The sequence below is a fragment of the Anopheles coluzzii genome, chromosome 2, assembly GCF_943734685.1.
Source record: "Anopheles coluzzii chromosome 2, AcolN3, whole genome shotgun sequence".
Lineage (NCBI taxonomy): Eukaryota > Metazoa > Arthropoda > Insecta > Diptera > Culicidae > Anopheles > Anopheles coluzzii.
In genome coordinates, this window is record NC_064670.1 from 120,666,701 (window position 1) to 120,687,888 (window position 21,188).

The following is a 21,188-nucleotide window of genomic DNA, read 5'->3' on the forward strand; positions in this document are numbered from 1 at the left end:
AAAACGAGTGCAAGACGGCATTAGTATGGCGGAGGATATTCACACAGAAAGGGTAAAAACTGGGAGGTCACAATGTTGCAATACGACGGGTTCTACTTGCTTGCACTAAACGGATGCTACTAATAACAAAGAGTCTACAATGGTTTAAGTCTACTTTTGGATCGATTCGAGTAACGTAAGCAAATGCAAATGTTAATCACAATCAGCTTTCATCTTGTGAAAGTGTGTCTGGGTGTGTTACTCACTCATAAACTAATGAAAATTAACTGAAATGCTGAATGACAGATTGGAAACATAAACTTATTTTTAATAATTTGCATGCAGACGTGATGAAATGGATTAAGAGTAAGTGGAATAATAAGTTAATGAACTTTTTGGATCAAAATGAAAACCGTTATTACAAAACGCTGGATTTAGGGGCTGGATTAGTAACAAATTAATAATTCACACACACGCTCGGTTTGTCAAAACATAATTTAGCGGCCGAAATACTGCTTTCCTAAAGCACTAGGGCATTCGATTTTGCTCTACCGAAACAAACACACAACTTTTTGTCTTCGCTTTTCCTCTACTACGCACGAACACGGGGGACGACAACAGGACACATATCGCTCGCGACAACACAAAACACGCGTCTGTGGATCCACAGAGAAGGGGGAGGGAGGGGGTTGTCTCCTCCCTGCGAGTGAGAACACAGTGAAGGGATGAGGAGAGATGCTTCCACGCGGGAAGCCCAACTTACTTGCGCCACCGGTCGGTTCGTCCGTCTGCGAGCGATTGAGAAACGATTTGCGCTTGGCCGACTTATCCTTCGGCGGCGGCGACACCACCTCAACCGGCCCCGGCATCACCCCCTTGACCGGGCTCAGCCCGCTTATGTCCTTCGGCAGGGCCGGCGATCGGGCCGCGTGCGATCGTTTCATCGTGGACGTTCGCAGGCGCGGTGTACCGACGGCTGTGTCCGGTTCTGACCGCTCAAAAAACCCAGCCACCACACCGCCCGGTGGCTTATCCTCCTGCTGCTGCTGCTGCTCCGTCACACCGTCAAGAAGCATAAGCGACTGCATACGATCGGTTATTAGCGTGCGCTCGTCCTCCACCGGCGGCACCATTCCGGAAGGTGTTTCCACCGCCTGCACTACTACAGCATTACGCGTCTTGGCGGCGGCGGCGGCGGCAAGGGGAACTCGCTTGGCAGCGGATGAAGAAGTGGCAGCGGTGGTTATAGTGGCGGCAGGTGCATCACTCTTTACCTTCGCTACGCGCTCGCCCTTTATCGTTTCGGTCGTCGTCTTCAGTCTCTGTTTCATGTTGACGGCAATCGACGGCACCAGTCGGCGGCCAATCTCGCCTCCCGCCGGGAGCGGGGCGGCTGCAACCCTCTTCGCCACTGGCTCTCGCTTGGTTGTTGCTGCTGGCAAGGGCTTGCTGGTCGTTCTAGTAGCCGTTACATTGCTGGTGGAATGTTTCGATAGTGTCGTGCGCGTGACCGTCGACACCGTGCGGGTGGAGGCTGATGCTTGTAGTGGGTTAGCGGAAGCGGATCCCGTCACTGCCGGCGCGCGATGAAACACGGCACGCTGGGAGCGTTCCAGCTGTGGCTGCTGCTGTTGCTGAGAAGCTCGTGGAGCTTCTTCCCCGGCAGTGCCTCCGCTCGTGGAGAGTGACATCGATCCCGTGGCAGATTTGGCAGCACTTGCGAGAGCTGGCGGTGGTTCCATGCCTGTGTGTAGCGTTGTTGTGCGCCGTAATGTTCATCCCCAGCAGGAGATAGTTAGGTTGGTTCATATGTGCGGGTGTTGATTCGATTTTGTTACATTTGGCACACAATTTACCCGCAAAAAGGCATTACAACACATGTTGTACAGCAACAAGAGCGAGTGATAATTTGATTTGGTTAACCGACGCACATACAAACACGCACACACACACACACATATTTAAGCGTTTTTTGTGGGGTATTTCCATCCAGGATGAGCGCAGGCAGGTTGGTTTGCAGAATTTTGTTGATTGGTTGATTCGACGGTTGTTACCAATTTTCAGACCGATTTTCGGTTGTTGTTGCAGTGCAGTAGTGTGTGTGTGGTGGTGGTGGTTGGTTTAGCAGAAGGAGTCACAGGAGGAGGGGTAGTTTTTTTTTTGTTTAAACAAAGTTGCAAAGTTGAAACCGAAGAAAAGAAAACGGTAATAAAAAAAGGAACAAACGTTATTAGTCGGTGTGTGGTTGTGTGTTTGTGGTGTGATTGACTGGTGCGTGTGATGTACAATAGAAATAATGACATTGCAGCAAAAGAAAACCGATGGATTGTTGATGATAAATTTAAAAACCTCTAACAACTATATGGAACTACTTATTTACGGTCTATTTACAGAAAAAAATACTACAAAATTCTAAGAAAACATATAAACAGTTGATAGAGGAAGATCTACTCTACTTCATATATATAGCAGAAAGAGTAAACAAACACACACATATGTACAACATTGCATGGAGTATTCCAATCCAAAAAGAAATAAACTATTTTCTATTTAGATAGATTGTGCTGTAGGTTCACATTGATTGAAAGTGTTGTGAGTACGGGTCTGTGTGAACATTGTGAAGCGGTTAGTAATTAGTATCCATTAAAGGAATAGCACACACGCACACACATAAAAGGCTCCCCCTTCCCTGTGTGGAGAACAATTTGCCACCGCTAAACAATAGAAATGGTCTTTTTTTACGTTGCTGGTATTGAGAAACGACAAGGGAAAGAAGAAACCCCCATCGCCAGCATAATTGGCTGCAGAGCAAACATAAATGCACAGGGTATCACCACTTCTCTACATTGAAAATCACATAATTAAACGAACCAGTAGCATGGAGAGAGACACACAGAAAAAAACATTAGAGCCACCGTTCGAACCATTTCCAAAAACCGTTTCCCACACATCATCGACTGCATTGGAAATGCTTTCGATTTCGGTCCCAATTTTGGGGCGAGAAGGAGGAGCGCGCACATTAAGCGCGACCACGACCGACGGCGGGCGCTCGCGAGCCGTAGGTAAATTTAAAGGCAAAAGCAGCAAAGCAAAAGTGTAAAAACAGGCCCCCAATAACACACTCACCGGCGCGCAGGTGAGAGTAATCTTGTGAAAATGCCACCCGTTGCATTACCGTCCCGGTCGCCCCTGCTTTTACGAAAAGGAAACGGACGGCCGAGAAGCGTCAAGCGGTATCGTAAACTACGGTTTAATGAGTTTCGCTTAAGCGTTAATTGTGCGCGGGCCTCGCCAAAGACCCCCACACCACGTTGGCACACTTCATTTGGTAGTTTAATTTAATTATGCGCGCCTTTTTTCCCTTCCCGAAACGAGAACTTTGCACACGTCGTCGTCGACGTCGCGAGGGAACGTGAAAGTCAACTTTACATTTGCCGAGGGAGCTGGTGGGAGCCGCTAACCGACGCGTTGACTGGTCGGTTTACCCTTGATACCCGGCTAATGATATCGGTGTACTACTTTAAAAGAAACTATTTTTCATAAATTACAATCAATCGGTTGCTCGTTTTTGTTAGTTCTTTTCTCCTCCCAAAACAAAGGAAGAGACAACAAATTCGAGGGCGGGATTGAAAAAGAAACACAAACACAGAAAGCTACATACGGATTAGATCGGAAGCGATGAGATGAGGAAGCTAAATGCCTTCGATGCATCAACAGTTTGCTGTTTGCGAATGGAAATGAAATCATAACGAGTGTGTGTATATATAGCGCAAACCGTTACAATGGAAAGCTTTAAATAATTCCTACGGTGAAAGAATGATTAAAACTAAGGAAATTCAAAACAATCTACCAAGTGATGAGGCTAAGAAAACCCATTCGACAAACAACCTAGCATAAACTTTACATTGCCGGAAGAATCATGTAAAACTACACCTTCAATCATGTTCCTATCACACACTCAACCAATTAGAATTTGATTCTTCCTGCAGTAAGGTCCTATAAGAATGATGAATGCTCACTACCGAGAGCGTGACAAATATGACCAAAAATGCATGATGCGCACTCTAAAACACCTTACTGCCCCTTTACACCAAGCTATGCAGCTCTTCTTCGCCTCCAAAGAACGATTGCTTACCGTGAGCGGCCGCGGCCCGCAAACGAGACGATCGTGTCGTTCGTATCTGTTTCGTGACGCCAGCGCCGGCGGTCGCGCTACTACTTTGCTTCTCATCTCCGGATCGATTGTGGCCACTGCTGGCGCTGCGTTCCCGTGCACCGGTTGCTACCGGGCGGGTCGGAACCGGTCGGGCAGTAGTAGTAGTAGTGCCGTTGTTGCCGGCCGCTTTCGTGGAGGAAGCGGCGAGCCCGGCCGAATGGGGACGCTTCGTGTTAGTGGTCGGTTTGGATGAGGGTGGTAACGATGACTGTTGCTGTTTGCTAAGAATTGCACTTGATGGAAGAGTATTCGGTGTTCTAGATGATGATCTAAAAGGGAAAGAGACGGAACGATTAGCATCAAATCCTGCCACCAATCCTACCCGCCCTCACGTCGGCTACCTTTTGCTAGGTTCCAGTCTTTCATTTTCGTTCTCGTGGACATTGTTTCTTAAGTAAATGGCTTTACGTCTATCGGCTTTGTATTTCGCTATCCTATCTATATCCTTGGCGGCGAACGCGGGATCGACGAGCACGGGCGCGACGCCCGCACTGCTGCTGCTGCCCGTGTCCGACCCGGAGTGGACGGCCACGCTCGGCACAATGTTTTCCTTGCGCGAGCGCACCGCGACCGACGGCCCGCTGCTCGATGGCGTTGGCCGGACCGGATGGGCCCTGGCCGTACCGTGACTAGATGGGGCGCTCGCGGACGGCTTGGCCGCGACCGCCGGCCTGCTGGAGGAGTTCGACTGCTGCTGCTGCTGCTGGTTCATGATGTGCGCTGCTACCCTTTCCGCTTCCTTCTCTTGACATATTATGTTCAGCAGTCGGCTGACCGGGGTCGACTCGGGCCCGAAAAAGTCCGATATGGTTTTCGAGCGCGTCTTGACGAAGGCCTCATGCCTCCGTGAGCCGTGCTGGCGACGACGCGGTTGATGCTGCTGCTGTCCGTTTGCGATCGACGATGCAGCGGCGGCAAAGGCGATGCTGCTGCCTGCCGCACCGGACGGTGAGTAGCTCGAGCCGACGTTCACCGAGGGCGGTGAGCCCAGGGAGCGTTGCGTGACGAGCGGTCGCTTCGGAAACGAGACGGGCGGATGCCGCTGGACGCGCCGGAAGTTTACCGCACTGAACTTGGGTGGCTGAACCGAGGAAGTACTGTTGGTGCTGCTGCTGCTAACCGGTGGTAGCGTCGTTTGGTGGTTCGGTGCTTGATATGCGCGACCCTGCGGTGGGCTGCTGGCTGTGCTGGCAGTAGCGATGTAGAGATCACAATGTTTCGAAACGCTCGGCTCCTTGCGGGACTGGTGTTGCTTTTCTTGCTGCTGCTGCTGCTGCTGCTGCTGCTGCTGCTGTTGTTGCTGTTGTTCAGCGCGTATCACTTGCAAGATTGCGTGCAGACCGGAGCTTTCGTTGGACGACGTAGGCGCTTGCTGTTGCGGCAGGTTGAGGTGAAATTTGCTCTCCTCTACCCGATGGGTTGGTTCCTCCTCGTAGAACGGTTGGTGAGGGGGCGGAGGAGCGTAGTGGTGGTGCCCCTGATACGGTTGATGAACGGGTGGATACGACGATGCAGTGAACTGTTGATGGTGATGATGATGATGATGAGGCGGTTGCTGATAATTAGTTTCCGATTGCTGTTGGCAGCTTAGTTTGGCAGTGGCGGATGAGAGCTTCTTCTCCAACTCGTGGATAGCACTATTCACGAACGGTTTATTTTCTGTAGGAGCGAGGAGAAAGAACAAGAAGAGGGGATGAGTTTAGAATTAGAACGGAGGCCGATTTCCAGTGTAAAAATAAATTACTAAAACGTTTCCAATCACTATTCTCAGTTTACTTGGATGATTCTTCACTTGCCCAACAGCGCCAGGCACACACAGAAACGAAGTGACAGTTCAAAGACGTCATCAAAGCTACCTGAGAACTAAACACTTCAAGAAAACATTAGCCACAAAGCACGATTCTCAGTTTTGTTTTACTTTTCTTCCAAATTCAACACCATCATGGGTTCAAAATTATCCCCACTGCAAGACGTCTGCCCCAGTGACCGCACATCCAGCCTCGAATCATTCGCTTCCACCACCGAATGCACCCCCGAACCGCACGCCGAACGGCCCCAAACCGCGCTGCAGCACCTAGACCACACGATCGGCATCATTTGGCACTGTTTCGACGCGTTTCGGCAGCAGTTCTTTACCGCGTCGCCGGACAGCATCGAGTGGGCGGTGGATTTCCTCGAGTCGTCGTCCACCGGCAGCGCCACCGACGAGCTACACTTTGTCGTGGCGTATCTGCGCTGCGTGCAAGCCCTGGTGCAGCTCGTCTTCGGCAAGCACAGAACGCCCAAAGCAGCGCCGAACCCGATCGAAGCCAGCTTGCGGGAGAGTGTGTCGATGCACGGCTCCTCGATGGAAATGAAGCAGCAGAAGCAGCAGTCAGAAGGTACGCTAGATCCTCTCCCACAGGATCTTATCGATGAGCTGCTCCGGCTGTATGCGCTGCTGGCCCGGTACAAGGAGGACGTTCAGCAGCACCGTGAGGACACGATCGAGCTCAACCAGCTGCAGGAGATTGAGCAGCTACTGCAGGAGCTGAACGATTCCTTCAACACAACCGACAGTGCGGAAGAAGAATGGCTGAGCTGTGTTAAGAATGTGTGAATGAGCTGCAACTTTGGAGCCGATTGAGAGGGGCACACGATCGTTCGGTAAATCACACAAACCTCGTTAGTGGTACACCACGGTTGGTAGGCCATCAACTTCTCCCATTAAACTGCTTCCTGCTCCCTTACTATATGACTCGTAAATCTTAATGACTCTGTGAAGCGCTCAGCCTAGTTTGTGTTGTGAGGGGCATCGTGGCGTCGGGCGCCGGTCAATAAACGTGCATCGTGCGACGGAGGAAACTGCATTCTTGGCGTCGCTCACTTGCACGGCGCGAACTAGAAGTCAAACCACACATCAACCTTCTCGCTCTCTCTCTCTCTCCCGCTCCCTTCTTTCTGGTTTCTGCTGCAAAAAGGGCAACCTACGGATGACGAACTGGATTTACGCGTCTCGCGCGTGTAGGTGGAATCGAATGGGTCTGCCCGGGTCGTTTTTGGGGCCATCCGGTATCGACTTGGCATGGGGTAAGGAGTGGATCAAGCAGGACCTTCACATCCCATCCGGCTGACACACACACAACGACGGCTCTGTGTGTGTGTGTGTCAGGGCTAACGGGCGCTGTCTAACGATGTTTTGCTTGTGGGGGCGCTGGGCTGTTCTAGTCGCGCGACTGCAAAAGAGGTCAACCGGGTTCGGGGTTTTGGAAGCGTTTAAATGGCACGCGAACGTCAGCCCCGGAGGCTTGGTTTCTTATTTTCTTCTTTTTTTTTTGCGAACCCCGTAGGCGATTGGATGGAGGTAAAGGTTAATGCGAAAAAGGTGAGCCAGACACTTCCGGCTGTCGGCAATTTTTTGTTGATGAACTAGCGCGCAACGGGTCACACACAGCCGACAGTGCCCAACAAAAGTGCTAGACAACACCTCTAAGAATCGAGTTTCTACTTTGATCTCTTGTGCAGAGTGCAAACATAAAGGAAAGAATATTTTATTGGAATTCCTCCAGAACCACCACGCTCTGGACGCCAACAAATGAGAACAGCAACGCAATAGCCAGCAACAACATTCCGCACCATTCACGCTGATTACCTGCATTATGCGCGCCAATTATGCTTGTAATGAATAATTTCAATGTGAACCGATGGTGCGTCGGAATGGGAAAACGGTAGATGAAGTACACACCACCACCACACATCGGCTGCCGGGGCTGAAGCTCTCTCAATACAATATTCATATCGAATTATGCCAATGCATCGGTATTCCATCCGGCTGCTCGCTTATTGAAAGCCCAAAAGCCCCGTCTAATGGACACGTAGAGCTGGACGTTGGTGGAAAATCAATAAGCCCTGTTGGGCCCGGAATCTGTTGCGCCTGATGTAGCAAGAGTAGTACGTGTGTAGCAAGCTGTGAACGGACATCTTGTTTGGCCTTGTTTCGGTCCAAACCAAACCGGAGTGTCGGGGGATGTGTTTGCTGGCGCTCACCTGCACCCAACACCTCTCACCACGTTCTCGCAGCATGGTACATTTAATTACCACTATCAAAAATTGCATTCTCAGCGGGTGATCGACCCACGGATGAGGTTCTGGTTTTTACCACCCAATTCCAAACCACAGGGCGAACGCGTTGGAGGTTGTAGTTCGATTCGAACGTCCCCGAACCAGCGATACCTGGGGCTTATTAACACGCGTACACGACCAAACAGTGTACTAACGACCGTATTTGTCGAACGTTGCTCATCGATAGTTTAGCCGCCACGAAGCCCCACTAAATGTGGGTTAATATGTGGGTTGTTCTAAAAATAAGACAGAGGCACTGCTGGTGCTTCCGCGCACTGACCCGAAACTCCGAAAAAGCTGCCGAATGAGTCACCCGGCAGTGTGTGTTTATAGTACGACTTCTTTGTCCATTGCAAGTCCTATACTTTGGAGACAATTAACGTCCAAAATCAAATCCAAAATTGGAAGCCCCAAATTCCCGTTGAAGTCCTTCCAATGATGCATTATCAATAGTAAAATAGACGCCCTTTGAGATCTACGGATGTCACATTGGAGTAGAATTTATGGGAGATTTCTTTTCTTCAGGATTTGCATTACAATCTTCCACCCCGTTCAGCTCATGATAAATGTGTTGAGATTCAAAGATTCACATTTGTTCGCTTTTGATGTCCCCGGATTGACTTGCCGAGTTTGACACATCGATCAAATGGAGCCATGTTAAGCAAGATTGATGTACGATCCGAGGGGAGTGTGTCTGGATGACAGATGAGCTTCCGATTGTCGTCGCAAAAAGGACACTAGGAGGGAACAATACATCGCACAATCCGATGAGAGCGTATTTCAGAAAGATGAATGTATACGAAAAGTCTTATTCCGAGCGGCAGGACATCTTCTATGATAGATTTGTTACGATCCAGTTGACTTCCATCAATCAAACCCAGATATCGTTGTTTTGCATAATTCTCTACAACGTTGTGCCTTTAGCTTTGTTTTCTTCATATTATTGAGCAAATTGAAATCCATTTGCCAGTGATTCGAAGTGCACATTTCCCCCCTGCTCGGCAACACATTTAATCCCTTCTAGAATTACATCAGAACGTAAAGCAACAAAAAACCCACAATCCCTGGGTACTAATCCTCGCTTGGTTCGCTTCTACCCCCGGCTGGCCGGTAAGCGAAAGCAATGGCAGAGCTAATAATCCTCATGATTGTGAAGCTTTAAAAAAGAAAACACACCCCCCATCACTCTCATTCCCATTGCACATAAGCTATAATCGATACTCGGGGGCAAAGTGTACCAAAAGCACCCTGACCAGAGTATACGCAATGTATGTCTCGTCACACATCACATGCTTTCTCATTGGTTTACATCGATCGCTCCCCCGTCAACACAGCCGAAAAAAATGTGTACCAACATTTTTGAAGAAACCCATATCATCACCCACCTCTCACACGCTTAAATCCTACACTTGACACCGACTTCCTCCCAGTAGTCGCACGCCAGTCAGCCTGCGCGCTTTGCATCTAAAATTACTACTACCAAGTCTCGGCTGAAGACTGAGGTACACCTGGCACGGTCTGAGCCTTACCGGCGGCGACGGCGGCGCTGTCTTCGTGCCAAGTTCGTGTTAAATGCAAAAGCTGCACCAACACACACACACGGACGGACGGGGGAATGCTGTGATGATTTATGTGAAGTCGTGCCACTCGACTACCCCCAAACCATCCTCCTCCCCTCAGATGCAATGTCCCGCGCCCCGATTGATTGCGATCGATTTAGAATGGAGCAGTAAAATGATTTAGATTAACCATTCACTTTTGTATCTCCTGCCACGGATCAAAGTTCTACGGCCTGTTGCACTTGGTGTTACACTTTAGCATGGAGTTTTATTTTCCGGCTTAATCCAAACGTGACATCGGGTCTGGTGCAATTTCTGGCGCACGCGGAACAGGTGCCCCCCGCAGAGAGCTTGCGCTTGTAGTTGTGTGTCCCATTTCTCATTTGTCGTTGTTGCAAAAGCAGTAAAATATTATTGCCCTCGGGTTATGTTCTACATTCCACCGCATGCCGACAACCGATCAACGGGCTCAACAGATCTTGTAAACATGTCTTTATTATAATGTACCAATTAACGTTCGATGATAATCGAGCGAGCAAAGTTTTATTTAGGGCACGTTCAGCAAATCCAAAGGGTTCCAAAATAGAGATGTCAAATAGAGATGTTAAAGAGTGTTTCATTCACCCATCAGGAATTTTAAAGATTGATTCGACCCGTTACCGCTTCGAAATGCAACAGTTTTCCACCATGCCACGCGCCACACGTGCGCGCATTCATTTTCTCCAACCATTCATTCTCCGCCATGAGAGTTTGTGTATGATGGTCGTCTTCTCTGTATCACGAGGAAACTGTTGCTTTCCCTGACCGAGGTTTTATGTACGGGCACATGTCTCGTAAGTGGAATGAAAACGGAAAACACGTGTTCTGTTCGCAAAAGCGGAACGACGTCAAAGACTTTCGAATTGGATCCGGAGCAGAATATGTTCCTTGAAGGTCAAGTTCAAACATCTTGAAAAGGATGCAGATTATGCTCCAAGTTTCATCTGAATGGAGCAAAAGGGACTAGCATTGAATTCCTCGTAGTTTTCAGTTGGAGTTGAAGTTGTTCATATGTTGTTAATATTTTGCCATAATTCTGATAAGCCGGAAGACGATCGATATTTATTAATTACAATCAAGCACACTTTCAATGCTCATCAACGCTCTTTTGTCATCGCGTGATTACTCGACTTCCTCAGTAGCCCAATCTACTCCACAAAACGCTTGCTGTGTTTTACGACTCCACTTGTATCATTTTCTGGCCATCGACCGTTCCATTTTCATAGCCCAGTTCAAATCAACAAATTTTTGAGGCCATCTCGACATTTAAATGCTGCCCCACCGTTGATTGACACCGACTCGAGCGGGTGGTTCGTTCGATGAGGAAATCCATCATTTCCATACCCACGGCCCGGTCATGGCCCGCCGATTGGTGGGTTCACGCACATCGTACGTTGGCGTTGTTGTTTATGACAGGAAAATTAAATGAAAATTCCACAATCGATAAAAAACTGGACGAGCACATTTCGATTAAACCTGGGGTCAACACAGCTGTGTACGCTTCTTCGCCCATGAGAGTTCCCCAAAAAATATCAAAACAAACCGATTTAAACCAGAATCAGATGGGGTGGATTCGGTTGATGCGTCTCAGAGCATTTTTTTTTTTTTTTGGGATGAGGAACGATTACTACAACATACCAGCAAAACCTTCTTGGAGCTTCGTGTATGCTCCATATCCACTCGGTGGTCAGTCAACCGGTGGGTAATGGCCGGAACCACGTCATCAACTTTATACTTCAAAAATGTAATCTAAATGTTTTGAAGGCTGCCTACGGTAAGTAGCCAGATTGACGAGTCTTCGACAGGTTCTTGTCGGGTGTTCCGGCAACACCCCCTGAGGAAGAACTTCCCTTCACTTTCAGAACAAAACGGGAGTTTTGTGGTGGATACTTCTCGAAGTTTGTACAACCCGGAAGACTTCATATTTGACGTAGCTTGCTGATGCAATAGGTCGTGGCGCTGCAGGAGTAACTCAAACATTGTTTGACCTCACCTATTGTTTACATTGAAGTTTACAAAGATGCCTAGACATTCTTGATGAAAAGTGGTAACCCAACCCAATAGAACCCACTTACCAAAACCAGTCCGAATGAATGACTTTCGCTCTCTCGTGCTCACGAATATCCGAAGCTGCTCCGATATCGTATCACACAACGCCGACAACACTAAACAAAAATGGCGTGCAAATCGTGATAAAGCGTCACAATTGTCCTGTGACGCTCAACAGATCCACCACACCGTCGTGTCAGCACGAGAATATAATACTACTGCCGAAATCTGACCGTAAACTTCCAAACGCGCAGCACAGAAACACACGCGTTCTTTGGCCTTAGCTCTTCTTCTTCTGAAGCAAGGGTGCCAAAATACAGCGAGGACACACAACGCACAAAGTGTTGATGGAGAATTTCCTCCTCTTAATGCCCAACACACACACGCACACAGGCACACTCACACAGGCCACAGATCAGTGAGATCGGTACGCAACACCGTGGCGACAAAACTAAACCACCGCCGCGGAACAACGGCAACCTTCCAAATGCTGGAGGATTCTCCCATTTGCGAGGTGCGCGCGATCGCCGTATCGGACGGACGCGGTTACACTTTTTCTTTTTTGGATTTAGCAGCATTTTTGCTACACGCTTGTTGGATACAGCGCAGCATTTTTTTATGTCGCTTTGTTCAGTGGCCCCGACGGTTTGGGGCGGAAAATTAAAACAATTTGCCACCGATGTATGCCGCCCCCCGGCAGCCGTACACCACACAGAAGGCAGCGACGACGGCCGGCGTTTGCGGGCGAACCCATGCGAAAAGTTTCTGAAAAAAACCAACCCCCACACACATACACACGCTCGCACACTCTCAAACAGAAGCGATAAATTATAGAGAGAGAGAGAGAAAAATAGGTCCCCGGTAAGTGGCTGGCAAGCGAAAAACCAACTCGAGCCACAAAACCACCGAACAAAATCATTACGACAATTTTGATAGCGTAATACGCGTGTACGGTGGACAAATATTGAGGCGGGAGGTCTGGAAAAATCGCAATTTTTAAAATGAGCCACTCTTTACAGCACGAAACATCACTTAACGCACCGCAAAACGCGACATCAAAACCGAATTAGAGCAGTTTTGTAATGCGAATTGCATACTTTAAGGCGAATTTGATTCGACAAGCAGTTAAACATCTAGAGAGAAGCCACAGATGGGGATTTACATTTCATTATCGAAGCGGTTCTACGCAACGGCGTCCTTTAACAAAGTTGGTGCGTCACACAGACAACGAAGCCATACGCAATGTAATGGAAAACAGGGGGCGAAACACGCTCTTCGGTGGAAGGAATGCACGCTCACAGGCGCGGAAAATCACCGACGGAAGTAATCACAATAATTAATCACTTCCACTCAAAAGTGACACTCGGTGGGTCAGCAGACAACGCCCGAACCAAAAACAAAAGGACACGCTTTGTGTGTTGATGTTTTCCGTCGGATATAAACGGCCTCAAATTGATTACAAGGCACTTTGGCTGCACGGTCGGCCAACGAGAAAAAAACAAAACAAAAACATATTCTCAAGGTCGTTTGTGGCTGTTTTTCGGTGGCCAAGAGATGGCCACCAAGACCGGAAAACGCACGCTTGGGTCGTCGTGTTGCTCTGCACTTTGATCGTCAGTGCGCCGGAAGCGATCACTGATCGAATGGCAAAGATTGGGAGCCAACCACAACACACATCGTCATAAAAACAAGCCATTCTTTGAGGTGCTCATTGACCACCAACTCGTTGGTGTAGTAATTAATTTTCCCCATATGTTAGTTTGTGTGATGTTTTCATCATCTTGTGTGTCGATTCATTTTAATTTCCCATACCCCGCCATTAGCTCATCATGCGTTTCGATGCACAAATTCTGCACACCATCCATATTCCGACGTCGACGACGACGTATACAAACAGCAGCAAGGTCACGAGGGCGCTCACCAGACCTCCCGCTGCACCAGCCAGCCAGCCAGCGCTCGCGTTTCACAACCACGGTGGTGGAAAATGTGCCGCAGATTCCTTATTGCGATCGTGTGGTAAACACCATTCTACACCAGTATGACAGCAAGCAAGGAAACGACGGAAAATTGTTTACAACACACGCTCGTTCGATAGAAAGATGACGTACAGGAGTGTACAGACATTCCTCTATTATTAATACACATTTATCAACCCTCTTTGAAGTGTCCCCAAAACCCTAATCTTGCGACATGAATGCGACTTGTGCAAAAAGAACATCCATTTTGGTCAATAATTAAAGGCGATTAGAGTTGAAAGCGACCACACCACACCAAAACCTCTAAATGCTCGTCTAGACATTTAGGTAGGATCTACGGTAGTCACGGAAGTTACACTTGTCATACACGTCGTCAAGCTGCACACCACACGGCCTGTCATAAGTTGTCCAGTTGTTCACACACTGACCACGCTACGCTGCTGATCCAATTTACCGTCGACCCTAAAGCAGACGCGTCTCTTCCGTTTCACACAGCCCTAAGCACTGCTCGCAGCACCATGCACAGAAACGTGAACGGGTCGATTTTGCACGCGAATGCCAATGGCCCCGGGGGGATTTGACGAGTCTCTTTCTGCAAAAAAAAGAACTTCGTTCTTTGTCTTTACGAGCACAGCACGGCGAGAATCCTTCAAGACGTTGGGGTGCGCACCTCTAACGACCCCCGTGTGCGCGCACGTTTGCCGCACGTGAGGCAATGCAAATTGAGACTAATTTAATGGGCAGCGGTAGTAGCACGGTGAATCTTGCTACTAATTTGCTTTGGACGCGAAGGACCTGCAAGCATGCGACCGACCGGTCTGTACTAATTATGAAATTTGCCTAGTGAATTAAGGGTGCACTGGGCTGAGGAGTTTCTCCAGAAATTAAGAGCTCGATTGTTCCATAACTTGTTCTTCTTTTCTGGGTAGCCGCGCGTACCCACAGAGTTACTTAAGCACACACACATTCCAACCACATTCCGCTCCTAGCACATCTAACGAAATGTCAACTTACTGCAGCGTCCGAAGATAAATCTCACCGCTTATCTCCCCATCGCGTATCATCTCGACCGACTACTCTGCAACATTGCAGCGGCCAGCACGACGGCTCGCAATACAAATTTCGCAAAAACTCAATTTACCACTTGATGCATATTATTTGCACCGCGGTTGCTCCATAAAGTTCTCGGCGATCGTGCGCCACATCGTGTGCCCAAGAAGATAACTTAGTTGGGAAACATGCCGCGCGCAAGACGCACAAGACGACACATAATGCATCTCATATGGTACAATCTTCTTTTTGTTTTCTTTTTTTGCTTAACGAAAGATACGCATATGAACCCCGCAGAGAACCACGCGGATCACAACCATCTCCCCCTTGGTGCGGTTGTGCATTGCGCAGTTTATACGATTACGCGCGCGGCGGGATTCGTGAGCGCGCGCGGCACACCGCCAAGATAAAACAAAACAAAACTGTGAATGTGTGCACACGAGAGGAGGGCTTTTTGTTGCTTCTGTTGCACTTGAAATTGGGCAATCGTAAATCAGTCACCCGCATCACCACCACACACTCTGCAAAACCCTTCGTGCGCTCCTTCGTTGGGTGTGCGTGCGTGCGTTTGTTGCGCAGCTTCCTCATCTGCTAAAGGTTGTTTAACTCAGCAGACGGTGGTGAAATGACAGCTCTTAAACGCCCTTAAATCGGGGGGCGCCCGTTGCTCCCCCCAACACGCCAACCCAACCAAGCCGATGAGAAGCACACACACACACACTCACACAAACGAGCGCGTGGGGCCCTTCATCATAATCGCATCAATCACAACGCGTTGTCATGACAACAACTTGAGCGGGCGTTCATATGTGTGTGTGTGTGTGGGTTTGTGGGCCGATGATTATGGGCTGTGATTATGCTCAGCCGCATTATTGTAGGGCTTGCTTTTGTAGTCGGCATTTGATTGACAATCTGGAATGAACTGATGTACGACTACTACTACTACTGGGACAGACGATTGGAGGGTTTGCTTTTTTATGTTTGGGCACGATGTGCTTCACTGGTTTGCATAAGTTAACAATTTGAGTGTTTATAATTGAACTGTAAGCGTAGCTTCGCTGTCAATTTGACTGTCACGTACAGTTCAGATTTGTTTGGGCTAATAAGGTTGGTTGTCCGGTATCATTAGCATGACATGGTTAGCGTTATGTCACATTCTTAATTTTTCGTGGGTTGTAAGATAAAAATTATGTAAAAAAATGTACTAATCCTAAAGCGGATTTCTTCTAGTGCAATGTATCAAATTCAGACTGTTTGTCTTCCCTCTATTACTAGTTAAGCTGCACTTCAACTCTTATCTGTAGCCAACTAGTGGTACGCTATCTGGAGCGGATCCTCCACTCCGATCAGACTCCGGATATTGTTAGTCCGATTCCGATGCCGGGAAAATCGGTACCACTAGATCCACCCGGAGTCGGAGTCGTCCGGAGTCATACAGAGTCGTCCCGAGCTGTCTGGAGACTACTCCAGATGAGTCCTGATGACACCGGATGGCTCCTCATGACATAAGACGACTCCAACTAAGGAAGGCATCGACTTCAGACAACTCCTGATGACTCTTGATGACTCCGAACGACACCAACTCCAGAAGACATCGACTCCAGACGACTCCGGATGACTCCGAACGTCTCCAATTCCAGAAGACATTGACTCCAGACGACTCCGGATGACTCGGGACTAATTCGAAAGAATCCAGATGACTCCAGATAATTCCTGATGAATACGGACAACTCCGGGTAATTCCGGAAGACATCGACTCCAAATGACCCCAGACAACGACTCCGGACGACTCCGGATTACACCCAACGACTCTGGCCAATTCCAGACGACTCCAGACGATTCCAAACCGCTCCAGATAATGCTGAGCGGAACTACCTTCCGGATCCGAAGTTTTCGAAGTCGGATCGAAGACGACTCCAGATTTTGCCATCTTGACCCATCACTATATTCAATAGATACGACACCACGCGTTTAGTATGTCGGAAATGCTCTTAAAGCCAGCTGACTCACAAAACTATTGCATCTTCCCCTCCAACAACAACATACACCATTCTATCAATAAAACTATCAATCACGCAATACACAAATAGCCAGCCCCTCGAGCGCACAACAACACGCCCAGACGCTGATAAGACGCTCTGCCGGACATTGTTGAGAAATGCTGGAGGAAACGCGTCCAGCAACACTCATCAGCCCAGCTGCTCCTGAATGCCGCATAATCAAGCAGCAGTCCCTCTAACACCATCCCCTTGAATGCGTATCATGGGTTCAAGTGCATCTAACCGGTCTAGTCTCTCCTCCCGTCTTAGCTCCCTCCCGTTTGCATACAATGTCACACAACTTCTAGCAGCAACATTATTAACACCAACAACACACCCATCTCGGTTGCTGCTTCTTTGTCGCCACACACACTGCCACTGACCCGAAGAAGGCTGGCCGCCGCTTTGTTGCTTTGTGGACACAGGGTATCCCTCCTCTTGGCAACGTCCCACCGTCTCCGTCAGTTTGCGCGTTTGATTAATATCGAGCAATCACACAAAACCGTTCTGCCGGCGGCTGAGCTTAGCCACAAAGACGATCGATTGACGGACACTGACACTGCCCCCTCAACTTCTCGGTGTCTTCTGCCATAAATCCAAACAGCAAGCAGACGGTATACATAAACACAAACACCATCTCAGATCACAGAGGACACAACACACCGCCGCACACAATTCATCTCTGTCCGGTTGCATTTTAATTGCATCCCGTCAATATTGCTGCAGGTGAAAGATGCAGATGCAGCAGGGGCACACACCGATGCCGGTCGAATCGATTGCAACACACGTTTGTGTATACTGTTGTGTGTATGTGTTTGGTTGGTGATAATGATTAGCGTAGTAAAGCGAACCAAACGCGCCTTCCAGGCTGTGTAACCATCCCGCCCCGAAGGCACGTCTGCTGCAGATGGCAGTTATTTATCACTCGAGTCTCATCAATTAGTACCAGAGCAACTGAGGGAGGGTCGAGAGAGCGAAGAAATGCGTAATGCTTAAGCCAAAAGAAAAGATTGGATAACATAAAGCATGGACGGACGGACCGAGGGACGGATGAAACGGTTTCGAAACGATCTTATTCGATAAAAATCAACCTGAAAAAGTGAAACCTTGCGCTGTTGTTGTTGTTGTTGTGGGGCAAAAGGTGGAATTATTTAAATTATTAAATGCTGATAAATGTATAAGAGCTCACCGCGGTCGCCGGCGATGTACACAAACCCGTGAGGGCACGCCAGTTGAAGCTTTGCATAGCTTTCCATAAGCTGCAATTTTCGCCGTTTCATTTCGTGGTTACGTTTAGGTCTCGAGACCTGCTGTTGTTGTAGGTGGTACACGTTATAGTTATCATAGTTTGATGCATATAATTCGCATAATTTGTTTGGAGGTTGCGTGTGTGTCTAGCACAAGTGTGAGGCAAAATAATAATCATTTTTAATTTGTTACGTGATGTGGAGAAATATCAATTATTCGTATATATTTTTCAAAAACTTCGCTCAAACAAACATTTTCAATAGATGAATAATTCACAAAAATATATAGATGTTTGCAAAGAACATGTCCACTACCTTCCATCGAAAGTGCACACACATTCATCTTGAGAAAGCTATTTCCAACTGTACCAGGTGCGTTGCTCTAAATGCATCGTGTGCCTATAGAGATACAGCGGAAACACCACTAAATCGTTGCGTGATTAATTGCAGCTAGCAGCAACGAAACCAAAACCAACCCAACCGAAGCGTTCACACACATTTGCGCTTCACTCGATTTATCAAGACCGCTCTGCTTGCGAGGGAAGTGTCCGACCCATTGAACTATATTTTGCCTGCTAGCGGATCGTCGGTTTGCCTTCTCTTCCAAGCCTTCGGATGCATCGATGCGATCTGGTGGGAGATATCAGATTTGCTGTATGCAATTCTGTAAAGAAAACCCCCGCTTGGATTTATCACCTTTTATGAGCTTTTCGTCAACCGGTGTCGGCCCGGCGGGGTTGGGTTTTCCTTTTCAAAATCACTCACCCCAAAGTGACACGCCAAATAAATTCCTCCCCTTGCTGTTGCCCAATTCATCGTTTCACTTTTTAAATAATGAACGCATTTACAACCACTTGCACTTGATTGCAACGGTGTTAAAATGGTAACAATGCAACAACATCGATCGCCACACCAAAAAAAAAAATCGTCTTCACAGAGCCGTGGGAGGATCGCGACGACCTCGGCAGAGAGCGCCCGTTTTATGATAAACGATAAATTTAATTTCATAACCCTTCTCCCCGCACCATCACCATCATCTTCTCCCGAAACCCCAAAACTGGGTCGCTATCAGCGTCTTCGAGACTGTGTACGCGCGATTCAATCGCGATTCGGTCACTTCACAAGCACCGTGCGCTCCATCGTTACACTTCTATTGCTTCACACTGCGTCACACCGGCAGCGATCGGCGGGAAATGGGTGAACTGCTGCTGTGCGCACGAGCCCCTCTATTTACTTGGCTGTTGGTTTCTTCTATTTGTTTGCACCCCGTTGGATGGAGAGTGCCCCACGGGCATGCAACACACACGCTGGGAAAATTAAACGAGCAGCAGCAGCACCCTTCTGCTTCTTTGCCAATATCATTGTATTGCTAAACGGAGCTCCAATACGATTTGAGAAGAGCCACCAGGCAAGGCAAGGCTGTTGTTGCTGTCTGTTGGTTACTGTGTAAATGTTGTTTTGTTTTCCAATGCTTCTTTTGTTTTGTTTTTTCTTTTTGTGGTGGCCGGCTATCATTTTTAAAGCGCCACCGAATGCCACTGTTAAGGTCCGGCGCAGACCCACCACAGGAGGGTAGTTGTGTAGCCCTTGAGTGATTTAGCTTTAAGCGTGAAGCAATACGCGCGTGTGTGTCAGCACCGAGTGGCTAAAGGAGTGAATTGTGTAATGGGAAATATTTTATAACCACATCGTTGTCGCGCTTTTCAATTAGTTGGGAAATCATTAGTGTACGTTGAAGCAATTAGACAAAACATTGGCAAAAAGAATGTCACAAAACCATCATCCTTAAGTTCATTCACTGAGCCCTGCGGACACAAACAACAAACTCTGTTATGGCACCACATGATGCCACAGCGACACAAACAACTAACACATAAAAAATTACATCTCCAATAAAAAAAAACCCGCCTTTTTCTAACACACACACACACACTTTTCACCGGCTTTACTTTCACTTGCTATAAAAACCTGGTTCGATAAGATGACATTTAATAATTGCTACAACACTTGCAGCGCAGTTTCATTTTCCAAACCCCCTTCAATATGCATCAATGCATCGGGGAGGAGCGAAAATACACCTCCCAGCAGTAATTATTGAAACGCACATACGAATATGCTCGTAGCAAACGCTTCCGTAGAAATGATTAAGTAACACGCACAAATACACACACACACACACGCCTTATCCCTAATCCACTTCCGGGGGCACACCAATTGGACGTTCGATTCGAGATGCTTTTAAGCACCCGAGAGAAGGGTTCGCCGTCAGATCTCCTTTTGCTCATTTGCCCAATCACCGCCAGAGGGCAGCACTCTAGAAACATGGCCGATGGTTCGGAGCGAGATAGGCGAGCACACCTAAGCGCACCTATGCAGGACCGGACGTGATAGGCGTCTAATCTTGATCTTCTGTCGACAGCTTTTCCACCGGTGGAATGGTTCGCGTAACCTCAAACACTATGACGATGGCGAGCACACCAAAGCACACAAGAGATCATGGCATCCAAAAGTGCCCATCCTTTTTTGTCCCCATCCTCTTTATCGCGCCGTCACGATCGGCCGTAAATTGTTCGATCTAATTAGGCTCGGTTTGCGATAAAATGCGGTAAATTATTTATCAATTAGTTTTTTGCTTCTTTCTCTCCCATCGGCTTGCTGGCTGGCTATTTGCAGGCCCGTGAGGTGAGGTGAGAGTTACGCCTTCGAGATATGAACGTCCGAGAGAGCGCTTTCTTCCTTCCTGGGGGGCCGGCTGTGACAAAACGTGGTGCGCGTGGTGGCAGCATCATTTTTGCCCACCTTTCCATCGACCCAACCCTGGTAGCAAGTAATAATGCATCGGAAGTTGCTCCCTCCAGCCGACGAAGCGACAAAACCGGGAAGCTTGCCATTAACGCTAGTAGGATGTGTCTTGCGCGACCAGTGCATTGCTA

The 21,188-nt window shown here is 48.2% G+C and overlaps 1 protein-coding gene across 4 annotated transcripts in view; it reads right to left on the reverse strand.

Annotated features, from left to right (window-relative positions):
- Positions 1-21,188, reverse strand: part of LOC120953590 (supervillin) — a 178,401-nt gene that overhangs the window by 56,161 nt on the left and 101,052 nt on the right. For 3 of the 4 annotated variants that reach the window (XM_049606663.1, XM_040373694.2, XM_049606665.1), the window contains exons 3-5: positions 4,537-5,854; positions 4,115-4,464; positions 743-1,723 (exon numbers count right to left, since the gene is read on the reverse strand). In XM_049606663.1, coding sequence (XP_049462620.1) covers positions 743-1,723; positions 4,115-4,464; positions 4,537-5,854 — 2,649 coding nt within the window. The remainder of the gene's footprint in view (positions 1-742; positions 1,724-4,114; positions 4,465-4,536; positions 5,855-21,188) is intronic. The other variant, XM_049606664.1, reaches the window with a different exon arrangement.